The sequence below is a fragment of the Dermacentor variabilis genome, chromosome 10, assembly GCF_050947875.1.
Source record: "Dermacentor variabilis isolate Ectoservices chromosome 10, ASM5094787v1, whole genome shotgun sequence".
Taxonomy (NCBI): domain Eukaryota; kingdom Metazoa; phylum Arthropoda; class Arachnida; order Ixodida; family Ixodidae; genus Dermacentor; species Dermacentor variabilis.
The window spans coordinates 46,323,281-46,339,007 of record NC_134577.1 but is presented as its reverse complement, the minus strand read 5'-3'; the positions used below and the strand labels follow the sequence as shown (position 1 = coordinate 46,339,007).

At 45.1% G+C, this 15,727-nt stretch overlaps 2 protein-coding genes across 6 annotated transcripts in view; both read left to right on the top strand.

Moving 5' to 3' along the window:
- Positions 1-7,430, top strand: part of Lk6 (MAPK interacting serine/threonine Lk6 kinase) — a 106,413-nt gene extending 98,983 nt beyond the window's left edge. For both annotated transcript variants that reach the window (XM_075672607.1, XM_075672609.1), the window contains 5 exons: positions 36-274; positions 1,132-1,253; positions 2,824-3,016; positions 3,514-4,019; positions 4,238-7,430. In XM_075672607.1, coding sequence (XP_075528722.1) covers positions 36-274; positions 1,132-1,253; positions 2,824-3,016; positions 3,514-4,019; positions 4,238-4,493 — 1,316 coding nt within the window. In that variant the 3' untranslated portion in view covers positions 4,494-7,430. The remainder of the gene's footprint in view (positions 1-35; positions 275-1,131; positions 1,254-2,823; positions 3,017-3,513; positions 4,020-4,237) is intronic.
- Positions 7,431-12,788: 5,358 nt separating this feature from the next.
- The window catches only part of LOC142560468 (calcium homeostasis endoplasmic reticulum protein-like), a 60,385-nt gene continuing 57,446 nt past the window's right edge, over positions 12,789-15,727 (top strand). For all 4 annotated transcript variants that reach the window (XM_075672604.1, XM_075672603.1, XM_075672605.1 and 1 more), the window contains exons 1-2: positions 12,789-12,939; positions 13,709-13,879. In XM_075672604.1, coding sequence (XP_075528719.1) covers positions 12,903-12,939; positions 13,709-13,879 — 208 coding nt within the window. In that variant the 5' untranslated portion in view covers positions 12,789-12,902. The remainder of the gene's footprint in view (positions 12,940-13,708; positions 13,880-15,727) is intronic.

The following is a 15,727-nucleotide window of genomic DNA, read 5'->3' as shown; positions in this document are numbered from 1 at the left end:
CATCGCGCGTCCCTCCTTTTTCCTCCGATTTGCAGAAGATCTGCCAAGCATCCTCTCAGTGGAGGAGGATACTCTCTGCGCCGAGCAGCAGCAGCAACAACAGCAGCGGCAACAGCAGCGCCGGCGCAAGAAGAAGAAGCGTACGGGCTCGAGCCTGGCGGCTAGCAACTTCTCCGACCTGTACTCCCTCACTGGGGAAGTGCTTGGCGAAGGGGCCTACGCCTCGGTTCAGACCTGCATCTGCCTGTACACCGGCAAGGAGCATGCCGTCAAGGTACGCACACCCTTCCCTCTACCTTCAGGATCCTAAGTACCCACCGTGCAAACAACACATGAACTAGAATTCAACAGGACAAGCACTGGGTGGTAATCCATGTCTGTTACTTAATGTAACTCTAAAAGAAAACATTAAGTCGAGTTATATCGGTAGATTATGTCTCTAAAAGTCCATGCGCCAGTATGTGACTGTTGCGTAGAAAATTGCAACTGCTGCTGCTCCTCAATTTGAACTGCCCAGGCCAAAGTAATACTCCACACGAGGCCCCCTCCCCTCTGCTGACTGACTACCCTCTGCTGCTCTCTGCATCAGCCAGTGCTGGCATTCTAAACCATTCCTGAACCTCATTCTTCTAGGTTTAAGTGGCCTTGCAACTTCAAAAATGGATAATTTTATACAAAGTGTGCTAAAAGTGCAACGGTTTGCTATGATTACACATGTTGCGAAAACATGAGTCACGGTCGTACTGAGGCTGCATTATGCATATGGCAGAAGCACTGTGAGAGGTACCATTCACTAATATGGTTGTATGCTACAATGATTTGTAAATGCACTGAAATCATGTGCATATATATAGCACTGATAAATGGTTGCTCCTAGATTTGCATTGAGCCACTCAAATGGTAACCTGCCTTGCCACTTGTATATGATACTTTGGGTGGTTCTTTGATCTAATATCATTTGATAAGGACACTTTCATTGTCCCGTGGAACAGGGTTTTTACTTGTGGTTACCTGGTCACCATATAAGGCAGCTGCATTGTCGTGTCAGAATGGGCTGTTTGCAGGTTGTTTGCTGTGATGGTGTGCTTCAGTGCGTTTCACCAATTGCACCACCCTTATTCATTTTTCCAGATCATTGAGAAAGGACCTGGCCACAGCCGGGCCCGTGTATTCAGGGAAGTGGAGACATTCCATCACTGTTCAGGCCACAAGAACATCGTTCAGCTGATTGAGTTCCTCGAAGATGAGAATCGGTGGGTGTCGCCCTGTCTATCCGGCTTTTTCCATCTCTAGAGTTAACCTCTTCATACTGAGAAGGAAGCTTTTTAACTCGGGCCCGACCCCAATGCCACCTATTCAAACACATATAAAACATAGAAATGCTCCTGTGAGGCAACTCCTAGAATGATTTGTTCTGTTTAAACGAGAAAGTTAAATTCGGAGACTGTCAGGAGCAGAATTTTGATTTAGACCTCGGATGTTTTTTTTTTTTTTGTATGAGAATTGATGTTCAAAGAAAGCATAAAGTTTAAACAAGTCTACAACTACGCAGCAAAAACAAATGCCACAGTTCTGTAAATTGCATTCGTTAGAGCATTCAAAGCAGACAAACTTGATATATCAATTTATACCATGGGAATTTGTTACAATGTTTACATGTGTGTCGTAAAAGTCTTATTTGCATATTAGTGGCATATTTGAGAGCCATGTATAATGTATCGGTTGTCTGCTTTAGATGCACTATTCAATGCAGTTTCCAGAATTGTCAAATTTTACATTGTTTAAGAGGGTTTTGCAAAAGTCCTACTTGTGTATTAGTGGTTTTTGAGAGGCATGTATAATACATCAATTGTGTCCGCTTTAGATGTACTATTAGATGCAACCTACAGAATTGTGATATCATTTCTCATTGCAGAGTTACCGAGTTGACGGCCTAAATGGAAAATTTGCTAGTCACTAGATTTTAACTTTTTCTTTTAAATGCAACAAACTTTTATCAAATATGGCGCAGCGGTTGCCAAGAAAAACGATTTCTCCTTTCTCATGTGTTTAGATAGTAGCCCCTGAGCTAAAGCTTCCTCTTAAGCAAGGTTCTGATCTGCATGTTTCTTGCTTATGTGACTGCCTCCACTGTCTACCAAAAGTATACTGTTTGATAATACACGCATGCTAACACTGAGACCAGGCGATGCTTATATGTTGCAAGCATATGTACTGCCAATTTTAAGCATGAGCTTTGTGCTTGAACTAGTGCAGTCTAATCTTGGTACAATGAACACCATTCTAACAAATTAAGGGATGTGACAAATCTAAAATGTCGATTGCAGGTTACCAGCGTGTGAGGGATGTACCTTTCTAATGAATACCAAATATAAGCGCTTCGTCTTTTCCAAGTTTCCAATCAGTCCTACTTTTCTAAATGCTTAAAGGCAGTAAGTCCCTGAGCAAGTGCATAGTCATTGCAAATTGCTGCACATATATGAAAATGATGTGCTGCCCATCATTCCTATGCTGACTGAACTTGCAGCTGCAGTTAAACCTTAATGTAAAGAGCTCGGATATTTCGCATTTTCAGATATAACGAATATAATATCTTTCTTGCCAATTCAAATAGTGTATGCCTATATTGACTTTTGTCCGTACTATATAAACACTGGCACCTAACTTCCCTCTTGTCATTTTTAGAGGAAGCTATGTGGTTTTGAGAGTACACTGTCTAAATATTTAGAGCGACTTGTCAAGCTGAAGTGTAAAAATTATTGTGCGATGCCTGTGCCGCATAAAGGACACTGCGGCTAAAGCTGGACGCTTGCCAAATTACAGGTTCTACCTTGTTTTTGAGAAGATGCGTGGGGGTCCCCTGCTGCGGCACATCGAGCAGCGGGTGCAGTTCACTGAGCATGAGGCGAGCCGTGTGGTGCGGGATATAGCCGAAGCTCTGCGCTTTCTGCACTCCAAGGGCATTGCGCACAGGGACCTCAAGCCGGAGAACATCCTGTGCTTCGACACAGATCAGGCAAGAACACTTTCTAATTAGTGACATGTTCCATACCACAGAGGAGATGCAGATTGGCGGGCTGCATGTTGACGAGGAAAGGACGAACAGGGGGTAGAAATGTGACCATTTCTGTGACGTAAAGGTAGGAACTAGCATAGTTCTGATGGTAGTGCTCACTTAAGTAGAACTACCACTTAGAATGTAATAGTCACATTCTTGAAAATCATTTTCTTGACTGTGATGCTCAGTGTACCATAGTTGGTGAAGTGCTGGGAATGAGTGCGAGGAAAAGGTTCAGGGTGGTAGATTTAGTTTGTTTCATCTTCGTGGCAAGTAGCTGTCATGTGCAGTGATATAAGTGACACGTCTTGCTATTGCAAAACCGCACGCTCGCTGTTATGTTAGACCAAAGTGAAACTGTCACTGTTAGTGATAGTTCGAAAATTCAGCTGGTAGAGTGGCATGGCCTTGAAATCTTAATGAACATGTATTTTTCGGCTCTTCTAACTGTCCAGATCTGGCCCGTGAAGATCTGCGACCTCGACTTGGGTTCTGGCGTAGTGTTGCTGCCAGGTAACGAGGCGACACCGCCCACGACACCCGAGCTGCAGACACCTGTAGGCTCAGCCGAGTTCATGGCACCCGAGGTGGTGGGGGCATTTGTGGGAGAGGCGCACACTTATGACAAGCGCTGCGACCTCTGGAGCCTGGGGGTCATTGTCTACATCCTGCTGTGCGGCTACCCGCCGTTTTACGGACGCTGTGGCAGCAGCTGCGGCTGGGAGCGTGGAGAGTTCTGCCAGGCCTGTCAGGACCAGCTGTTCACTTCGATCCAGGAAGGCTGGTACGACTTCCCCGACCGTGACTGGGCCGGCATTTCGGACGAGGCCAAGGACATCATTTCCCATCTCCTTGTCAAGGATGCCAGCCAACGCTACACGGCTGAGGAAGTCCTGGCCCATCCTTGGGTGGCACACGGCGGGCCCAGCACTGCACTGCACACACCTTCCATCATTCGCAGGTGAGGAGCAGTCTTCAGGGCTGGCAGTTTTGCTTCTCTCGCATTGTTGCCAACTTGTCTTATAAACCCAATCAGACGGGCAAACCGACACTTTGAGTGAGCATCAGAATTGCAGTGCGCTGCTTATACCTATGAGCCAACTCTTCCGAGTTTTTCGTAAAGTTTCTGCAGCTGTGTATCTTCATTAATATGTAAATATTATTTGTGGTTGTTTGCAGGAACAACAGTGCCCGCGACCTTGCCGCATTTGCCGAGAGCGCCAATGCAGTCAAGCGACTGGTTCAGCACCAGATGGCTTGGAGCATGGAACTTCGCTGCGGCCCGCCACGTTCACTGGACACCCCCGATCCATCTCCACCAACCGGCGGCTTCGGACTCTCTCCTCCTGGGGAGTCGAAGCTTGCCCAACGCCGTCGTGCTGGCCGTTCCTTGAGCCTGCGCAGCTCGGTTGAGTCCATCTCTCTTTCCGGCTGACTGTCGCTTTCCTCCCGCTTCCCCTTCATTTTCCTTTTCTGTTTTCCTTCTTCCTGTGACATCCTATTTTTCTCCCATCTATCTTGTTCAATGCTCTGGCTCCAGCACCTCTCCTGAGCCCTGGACTCTGAAGCAGTCCGACAAGAGCTCCGCATCCCTGTTCCTTCCCTACCTCAACCTCTTTGAAGAAGAGCTGGTGTGAAGCTGCGCCTCCTTCCAGGGTTCATTTGGACTGCGGTTGATGTTTGAGTGCTTGAGCTGTGTGTTGCAAACACTCATGGAATTTTGTGGACATTGATCAGTGAACTGGATTGGTTGTGATGGGGAAGTGTTGTTGCTCCTCAGCAAGAAGTGCGACAGGCTTGAACCAAGCTTTTCATTTTTTTTCTCAAGACCAGAACTTGTCTAGCTGTGTGCTGTCCTACATCAAGTCATCGTCATTTCCCCGACACACTGTTCTGGAAATATCCACCGAGCCTTGGTCAGGCCTGCTCCCTTCTCAGGCTGGTGAGGAAAGATGCATTCGCGACGCTCCGAACTTCTGCTGCAGTGCGGAAGGCTCCTGGAAAAAGTGGTGTCGGCCGCTTTAGTTTTCCAATGCACCCTGTCAAAATGTCCCCCCCCCCCCCTAAGAAAAAAGAAAAAAAAAATACAATGCTGAATCCGAAGTGAAGGTTCTACAGCTCTGCCCCATTGGTGGCCCATTCCACAGTCAAATCTTGGGAGAAAGGTTGTGCGTGGTGTTTCTAGAGTTCCTTCCGGCTCTTTCCCCTTTCCCGATTTTCGTTGCCACCTTTTGCCGCCCACTGCAACACAGACCCGTCTCTGGCATACTGGCTGTGAGAAATAAGGAGTGAAGGTGGGGAAGGTTGTGTGCGACAATGCAGCAAACTTGCAGGCTTTTCTGTGTATTTAACGAGTGATCTTTAGTTCTTCAGAAAACGAAAAAACAAAACAAAAAAAGGACATGTATGTGTGTAACCACTAACTGTCTCGTCAGATGAAAGGCTCCTTTCATGGCGTTGGCTGTTCTTTTAAGAAAAGAAAAAAAAATGTGCACAGGACAGTTTGAACGGGGTTCGCTGTTGCATCGTCACAACCTCCCTGTACTATGGAACCTGCGAGTGCTGTTCTGAGAGAAAAACAACAAAAAAAGTTTATTTTCTTTGATGTCAGAAGTGATATGTAATGCTATAGTGTGCCTCGACGCAGTCTCTCTTGGGCTGCGTGTTTCTTCCTTTATCTCGTAGCCTAACTGTGGGTTTGAAAGGCATCGTTCACTTTTCACTGCGGTATACTATCCATTTGCCTTTTCGTCGGGCCTTTTTTTTATTATTATTCTCGGTGTTTGATTTTCTGTCATTCTGTTGTACCTGTGCAAAACCGTGGCGTACCCAACTAATTCCAGTGCCCGATTTCTCTTCTTTCGTCTACACGCCTCTTCGACGTGCGTTAGTCTATACAAGTGGTGGTGCGTGCAAGTCGCTCGCGAAGCTGAAAAACATTAACTGCTACTTCCCAGACTTCTTTCTTTGTGTGTGTGAATGTCTCTCTGTGGACTTCTTTTTTTATTTATGCAGTATCTTTTTTCTGCAGTATAAAATGGGAAGAAAAAAAGGCTAACGATTAATCAACGCGCCCATCGCTCAAGGAAGATCATGTGAATGTGAATCACCAGAATGTTCCATTGCTCATCGTCACTTTTTTTTTCCTTGCAGTTTCATTTCTTTTTTGAGGACGGGTAGTCTTCGAGTCATCGCAAACCATTCTCAATCGCCGTTATTCTATTCTTTTTCCCAATTTTATTATTTTTTGTAAAGTTATACATAATAGTTGTGAAGGGGGAGCAAAATTAGAATTCCTTTTTTTTTTTTTTTCCCTCGTAATGATTTCGTTAGAATGCCCCTTCCAAAGTCGTCGCCTACCTTGCTCTGCAAGTCTTACCAGGTTTATAGAAGCGGTGCCTTCGTGTTGGGAATCTTTTTTCCTCAACGGGTTCATCCAGCTGTTCTCGTCATAACTGATGTCTGGAAAGCTGTCGTGATTTATGCCTTAATGAGCTTTATTCTCCTCGAACCCGATGCCATTTCTAGTGTGCCCGTTCCCTCTCTCGCATCTTTTATTTTTATTGCAATTCCATCTTTCGTTGGCATCCGCACAAGTTTCCTCTAATTTTTGAGAGGGAACTTGGAACGTTGTTCCTTGTCCTCCCCCTTTACCCTGAAACCTTGTCCAGTCTGTGCCGACTACCGCTGTTACTACTGGAAATTGTCGTCCATGTATCTGTGATAAGCTTAAAGATGTCTCTTTTTTTTAAGATGTTCTTTGTTCCTCTGATTGCGATGAATGCTGCTGTAGTGCCAAAATTTGAAGCGTGGTCAAACTGAGGTTTTCATTGCACGTGTCACCAGGATTGTGCACGTGTGTGACCGATTACCTTAAGTTTCTTTTTTTTTTCAGTTATTTTTTTCTTTCTTCTGGATTGTGAGATGTTCAGCAAGCACACACACATATACACACGAGACAATTAATAAGACGGATCTTGCTTGCACAGTTTTACAAAATGTTGTAAACATTGCTGCATGTACACACAAGTTTCCAATCGCATATATACACACACGCTGTACACTGTACTATTGTCATTGCAAACTGCGGTCCTGTCACATTGATAGGGAAACGTGGTGTCGTGCATTTTTTTTTTCTTCGTCGGCTACATTTTTTTCTTCGTTTTGTACGTTGTGGGAGAAAAAATTTCTGTGCTTCCGGATCAAAATTTTTGTGCTGTCGCAACTCTACAGAACGTACACACATCCCATGTGGGAATGAAAAAAAAAAGTACAAAGTTTATTGTTTGTTTGGCTTCTCTTTGTGTTGATATAAGGATAAAGACGGAGAATTGTGAAAATAAAAAAAATCTTTCGACCAACGCGAGAAAAACGTGCCTTGTCTTTATTTATCTGTGCATGGTGGGGGAGTTATTTAGGACTCCCTCCGAACACAATTTCATTTGTGTGTTCTTCCTTGGGGTGGTGTTGGCTTAATTGCACAGCATCCTCCTCTGTCTTCATGTGCTTCTAGAGTAATCTCCCTTGGAAATTAGTTCAATGCAAAAATAACAATTCATCTGCATAAAACTGACATGCTAAATATCTGCAGTTTGCGCGTGGGTACCATGTACGGTTATATGAACGATGTACAGTACGGTCTGTTTTAAAGGGAACACCAATTTAGTGTTGTGCTATAGGTAGCTTCAAGAATTTGGGAGTAATGTTGGCAGTTGACGTGATGCCCTACGCAGTCGTTAGTACATAAAGGACCAGCATAGATGCTGTCTTGTCTAATCAGAGTGGTCATCTGTGCTGGTATTAAAATTTGGTGTCTTCATGAAGAATTAGATTGCTCTGTAGTAGGTATGTACCCTCAATACAACAAATGTTAAAGTTGTGTTGGACCCTAACGAGAGATTAAAGGAGATTAGTCAAGATTGACTGGCGAATTATAACGTTCGAATACCAAAAGATTCTCATGATGAGCAGTGGCTTGATTAACCAGAAAAACAGAATTGAAAAAATTAACAGCTGGCAATGCACTGTCGTGAAGTTGATGTACTCCTGGATTTGATGGCATTTTCTAGTAAAAATTGAACAATCAAATTTTGTCCCAACAATCTTATTGCATTCTACAGAAACCATTGATCAAACCATCAGTTTCAACGTTTTTTACATGGGAACAGCCCAGGTGCATGAAAATACTTCGAACATACAGACATCGCACTGTGGCTTGGGCACATGATGGACAAACTGGTTCCCATTTTCTCCTCTATGGGCCAACTCTCCAGTTAATTAGTAAATGCAGGTAGGCTTGACAGACTGCTTTGCTAGTCTTAGTGTTTCTTGTTAGTGGCCCTGTAACCCTTTTTGTACTGCAGGAAACAGGAAAAATGGTACCAAATTTCCCAGGAATGTGGCATGCCAACAGAAAATCTACACAGAGGTAACATCAAAGCCATCTATGACCACATTAGTGAGGGTTACCTCCACCGCAGATCGCGGTCTAAACGACAATTGCCCACGCCATTCCACTACACCAGCAATACCCAAGGAGCAACAAGATCGAAATTTGTGGATGGCGCCATCAACGCACACGCGTCACACCACTATGCTGGCTAGCCTAGGGATAAATGCATACAAAATGAGCAGAGAATGTTCTCCTCAGTATACCTAGACAAGGGCAGATATTCAAGGAGCAAAGGACCCAAATTTTCTCTCTTGCAACTGCTTGTCCTACTTGTATGACCTTAGTTCTGCTAGTCGCAACTGTAACATCGGGCAAATACAAAAATGAACGTCTTGTACATTAGTGACTTTGGTAGTGTATACAGGAGCACTGATGATTTATTGGCATCCCCTTTGAAACAGGTGGTGCCAAATAGTCGCCTGGCCTGCTTGATTTAATCGGGTCTACTACATGCTACACACAATTTTTCATTCTGGCATCTCATTCTTTCTTCCCTAAAAGTCTCTTGCTTCTCTCGAGTGCTGACCTATGCTTCCGTCCACTTTAATTCCATGTGCTCCTAGAACGTGTACGTTACCTACAGGTCTCATTGGATACTTGTATCCAGTGGGACCTTCACATTCCATTAGGATATGCCGAGTGATCTCCGAATTTTTGCCTCATCTAGTTGTAAATATTTGTTCCGGTATGTTTTTGTCCTATTAGTGTTAGCCTGGCCAGCACTGTTGTTGCTCGGATACCCCAGTGTAATACATTCAAGTTACGATCGGACACTGGCAGTTTTGGTGGTGGAAACAAAAGCAAAGCAACGCACATTAGGAAATTAGGTGTGTGCCAGTTATATCATGCTACAGATGCGGCGATGGTGCTAGCCACCATAACGGTGTATTGCCAGGTGGGCATGGCACTGCCGCGGCGTTGATTAGAAAACAACTTTTGGACAAAATACGGGTGATGTTTATTGCAGTAGGGCGAGCAGCGCTGCACTCTGCACGAGAACAACATGCCCACGCATGTGCGCGTACAATGATTGGCTGACTGCATGCACTACTAGGTGCTCACCGCGTTGCTCGCTTTCCCATTGCAGCGTCGGTTCCCTTACTCCAGCATAAATTACGTGAGGCGGCGCTAGTTGCCTTCTCAACTTCTGGCGGAAGTGGCCTCCGAGACTCTGACAGATGCCAAGGTAATCTCAGAGGCCGCAGCACGTGATCTAAGTTGCAGGCGTTTGCCATGAGAGGCGCTCGTTGCCTTTTCGCGAAGACGAGAAAAGGGAGAGGGCACGGAACCGAGTTTACCGGACAGCGCGGCAGGTATCTAGCAAAGGAGGCATTGACTGTACCTGTAGTTATGCTTCGTCCACAGGCTCCACTGTCCGCATTTCATTTGTCCTCGATGGTGCATCTACTGAAGCACACTAATGCCACAGTTGCCACTGGTGTCGGCAATTAGCTGGTGACCTTGTTTGAAATGTTTTGTTAAACTGCAAACATGTAAATGCCAAAATATTCATTGAAACACTCGTGAGGTGTCTGTCTTACTATATCTAGTTCTAGCGCTCATCAAAATGTGATAAATGGGCTCACAAAATTGTAAATCTGTATTTTGATTATTATGAATCATTACAAGTCTTGCAATGGCCACGTGAAAATAAGAGAGTTCAGGAAGCACTAGGTAGATAAAGCACACAAGCGAGACTCGCAATAACATCAACGCTACGCTTTATTTATACAATTGATAAAGCTTTATTGCAAAAATTATTGGTCCCCAGCCAGGCACATGTATGAACATATTCACTGCGAGTTCTTACTGTATACGAACAGGTTAAACGTGAATGTAATAACTAAATAACTAAATAAATTCAATAAAAACAAACTTGAAAAATCAGCTTCACTAAGACAAAAATAATGAGAAGAGGATGTTAACACTCAGAAAATGACTAGCAGTCGCAATGCCAGAATTATATTTAAGGACATTAAAAGTGATTAGTAGGAGGCACCATTACTACATACTAACGAATGACCAAAAGTGCATGGCCTGCATACCAGCACAGCTGCTTCTGGGGCCACGAGATTCGAGATAGAAAGCCAGTGCTTTTCTGCTATCTTTAAAAATGTACACTAAAAGAAAATCTACACAAGCAGAATGCTGAGATGGAATGCTCATATTGATAGGCAACTTGCTGCAGGCAGCCGCTTGTCACACCACGAAAGTGCCACACACACAGCGCGGCCAGATACTTAGAAATAAACATTGCAAATGAGAAATATCCCTGATACTTGAAGAGGAGCTTCATAAACCAAGCGATACAAACGTGTCTGAAAATGAACCACCAAAACGTTGCCCTCGTTCTACAAGTAAGGCGAACAAACGTACTAGTCAGAAGCACAGCTCTAAATTTCAGTACGTAAATACACAGTCAAGTATATACGTACTTGGGCCATGGTTCTACAAGTAAGGCGAACAAACGTACTAGTCAGAAGCACAGCTCTAAATTTCAGTACGTAAATACACAGTCAAGTACATACGTACTTGGGCCATGGTCAACCGAACAATAGCCGGAAAGATAGACAGATGAAGCACATTTCATGCTGCACGCGCACGCATTCTTCCCCTGCACTTTCGTCAGGGCGCGCACTCATGTAGGAAGAAAATGCGCCATGAAACGCGTTGAAAAGCGCGCTACATTAATATCAGCTGTAGCGATGTGAAGTCAAATATATTGCGAGTTCAAGCTTCTTTTTTCTTTATAATCTGTCATAATATATCAGCGAGCTAAATGTCACATATCAAATTTAACAGTGTACTAATAAATATAACTGTAAAAGAAAGCGTTTGTGTATGAGAAAAAATGGCGTAACCGAGTCCGAGTATTGGCTTTTGACGCGCGATGTCAAGCAGTGCGTGCATAACCCTCATAACCAGGTTGCAAAAAATAAATGCTGTCATAACTGAAAATCTTGGCTTTAATACTACAAACTGACTGTTTACATAATGAACAGATGGATATTCTGCAATTCAAGAAGAACACATTCTTCGTGTCGTAGAATCTCGAACGTGCAAATGATGGTGGGAAAAAAATTGCCGTGGTTGAACCCACGGTTTTGCTTGCTTTGGGAAAGGACACAAACACTGCTCGGGACGTTGCAGCAGCAGCGAGAGGTCGAATTGACCTTCATGCTGCGTCTCGCTTCAACGCGAAGTAAGCGTCGAAAGCGCAGCGCATACGAAGCTACCCGCACTAGGCGCTCTTTGTCCACATCACAATCGCTTTCAAGACATGGGCGCCCATGCGGCGCACAGAGCAGCCGCCGGTATAGTGGCAGGCTAAGTCCCAGTTTGACCACGACCTTGACTGAGCTTGAAGGTCAGATTTACGGAACCAGGCGTTTTCACCTGGCGTTGTACCTGACGTAAAGCTATCGCTCTAAAAAAACAAAGTAAAATGCCCCGCCAGTGCAGGAGCAGGCATGCAACAGCGCGACTTTTCCTCTCCAAGCATCTTATTGTTAGGCATAGAGCCAATTTGCTTGTACTTAATTCTGTGGCATGGTGCGTTCATCTAATCACAACGCGAAAGATTTGGATCTGCAAGAGACGTCCAAATCACAAAGACATTCGGCGTCCTTTGGATGACCCTTGACTACACTCTAAAAAAAAGTTTTCACCCTTTGGGGCTTGTCCCCAAACAGTAATCGTCATCTGTCTTGCTCACATTTTCTTTAACGCTGTGAGCCCGGTACTTCCTAGTCACGAACGGTGTGCGCGTTATCAGCTAGACACTGCATTCTAGACAGCGAGAAAAGCGAGCGCCAAGTTTTCGAGAGGGGAAACGCAAGCAAGGTGGATGCATGATGATTATTGTTTGGGGACAAGATATAAGCCTCAAAGGGAGTAATATCCATTGATAGAAGAGTAATCCATTGATAAAATTTATCCCCTCTCAGTATGCCGTGCTAAGCTTTCAACGTGCTAACGTCAAATTGAAGCGCAAAAGGTGTACAACTACAGCGAACACTGTACACTGTAGTTGACTGTAATACTACCCTATATAGAAATTGAACTCGAAACCACAGTCATCATCAGCGAGTTGGCAGCTGCTGATGACAATTGGTGCTGTTAACATTTGTGGCGGCAGCCTTTATTGCAACTTTATATCAATCCGCTGCAAATTTTATTTTGCTCACATTAACGTTATAAATTGATGCCTGACTAAAACTTAACCCATCGGGACTAGAATTTATGCTGCTTCTCGCCGGCTCTGCCGCTAAAGCTGGCTAAAGGCGACTACGAAGCGTGGCCACCAGATCGCAGCACAGCGTTTGCGCGTTGTTGAGTGTTTTTGTGGGATGTGATCGGTGAAAGCTGTAAATATTCGCGTAGTGCCCTTTAATGCCAATCATGATGGACATGCCCATTGCCCCTCCAGGTAAGCTATCGAGCGTGCCTTTTGCCCGTACCGTGCGCTCGGAGCGGATGCAACGTGACGCGGTTCCTGCTTGTTCGCCATGAGATGTACTGCTTTCACGGCTTGCACGTTTCATCCCACGATGTGCCGATCGTTGATATCCATCTCGTTGGAGAAACCGCATAAAGAGTATTTGTGATTGCGCTGTTGTGGTTACCAACTGGTGCTCTTCGTTACTCGATAACCGCACAGTGTGATCTCGTTGCGCCCTAAAAACTGCGCGGGCTAGTCCGGAGGGGTTCGGTAGCAGAAGACTGCAGGCGGTGGCGGCCGCTTCGCGCGCAGTCGTAGCTCGCACCGGTGTAACAACTCGCTCATGGTGCGGTTTGGACCCTACGCGTCCTTCAAACGCTGACGTTTACGAAACGGTTGTTTCCTTGTGTCTATATCAGCGCTACCAAGTTCACCGCCACAGTTACCGGCGTGAGACCGCTACAGGCCATGCGAACTTACCGTTTACGACCGCCGAGCCGTAATTGCGCGCCGGTCAGTCGGCATTACGACTTTGTTCCTTTCAGCTGCCGTTTCTCTTCTTTCTTAGCATTGTTAATACGGTAGAAAACCGGGGCTTCACGCCATGTACTTAGCACACTCTTTCCTCGCAGTGGTGTTTGACACCGCGCCGATTAACGGACTCTATAAACCGATGCCATCGAGCTGTGGAATTGTTCGTACGCTCTGATGATCGTACCTACCACGTCCTTGCTAACACATCGTGTTTTGCTTGCAGACCAGGAGCTGCGCAATATAATTGACAAACTGGCCCAGTTTGTCGCACGAAATGGCCCCGAGTTTGAGCAAATGACCAAGCAGAAGCAGAAAGACAACCCCAAGTTCTCCTTCCTCTTCGGCGGCGAGTACTACGCCTACTACAAGCACCAGGTCGCCACGCAACAGAGCTGTGAGTAAAACGGACAGCTCTTTAGGCTGATTTAACAAGGCCAGTTGTATTTCCTTTCTTTCTTTATTTTTTGTATACTAGCTAGCAAGGCGCAACTTGTGCCCTTTAACCTTTCTTTCTTGTACGCCTTGCATTTCTCCTACGATTTTTCTTTACTACACTAAGACCTGCTAGGGACTTCAAAGAGGCTTTATAAAAATGCACATTGCATAAAAACCAGGTGTTACTTTAGGTACTGCTTTGCACACACAAGCTCATTGCTTTAGCTTGTCGGAAGTCATGTGTCAGGCATTGTTTCACTGATGCAGCAGCCATTGTGACTTGCTGAGTTGTCAGAATCCAAAGTGACATAACCACTGTAAAATTTTTTTTTCGGGCTGGGAGAAAGCTATTGTGTTGTTCTGTGCATTTGCAGTGCGATCAACTATTAGAGGGAACATTCTAATGTTCGGCTTTCGCTTTGCTGGCACTCGAGCTGCAAGTGCCAGCAAAAGCTGTGTCTGTGCTCTGCATGTATGTGGAGAAAAGTGCCAGCTCTATTAAATACAAATCGGCTGCTTCAAAACCAGATAGTTTTGTACACATGCAAGAGAGACAACTCGTGCATGCTTTGCATTCCTGTTCCATTGAACGGTGGATTGCACTATGCCTAATAGTGGTGGTCAAATGTATTTGTTATTTTATGTCTCTTATTGAATCTGTGGATAATGGGTGTTATTTGACTAGATTTTAGTAAAGGCACAACCCAAAATGTACACATGGCTCAAATGCTTTTGATCATGATTGCAGTGATGGAAGTGTCACGCCAAGTGCGCAAAACTGCACCGTAAAGGAAATGCTGCTACATGCTGCCCCAAATTATTGTTTATCGCAGGTGTTATGCCATGCCTGCGCTGATACACACCTGCTCCGAACAGTTGCAGAAAAGATCAATTGCGATAAAGTCCTTTGCTCTCGAAATTACTTTTGTTGCTTTGTACAATGTCAGTCGTATGAAAAGAATGCCTAATTTTGCTCTGTATTGTGCTTCGCTGAAGTAGTCTGTACTTCAAACAGTGTGATGTTCTTTTTCGCACCGACACTTCGCATTAACCCATCGTGCAATTGTATGTGTGTTGCTTGTGATTGCAAAATACCATGCGTGATGTTTGGAGCTTTGTTGTCTTGGAGCTTTCCGCCTCCTACACTGTTCCGTCCAGTAAGCGCATTCAACTGTCAATGCTGAAGTGTATGAGCATGTCTCAGGCAGGGCCCAGGACCCTCCTCCCTTTCTGGATCCAACACTGTATTTGGAGAATGCGGCAGTGCTGTGTGGAAGTATGAATAATCATAACAGGCACAAAAAATCGTTCAGTGATGTACAGATTGTCACGATGGGGTGCGTTTATTTAAAGATGAATTGATAGAAAGGGGAGAAGAGTTGCCGCGTCGACACCGAGCTGCTCCAAAGACAAACGCGCTTTGTCCTCTTCTTCCTCCGTCCTTGATGTCACTTTAACGTAGCGCTTCTCCCTTCACAGAGGAAGCCTGCTGGGCGAGCAACTGTTACGTACACTCAGAGTCATGGGGATGACAGTGCTTCAGGCGGGCGACGTGAACAAGCTGTGTCTTCTTAGAACAGCAGCCATTAGACATGAGACGAGCAGTCGAGTAGGTCACATTGCTTAGGCGATTGGTGATGATGAAAAACCTGGTGTAATGAGCCAGAAACTTGTGGCACAGGCTGCACTTGTGAAGTGGTGTCCGAAGCTGTAATTTGTCCCCCTTGTCGTTTGACACATTCCTATGCCATGAATCATAGCTGTTCTGGGAGCGATCCTGGGACGCCAACGTAGGAAGGACCGACGT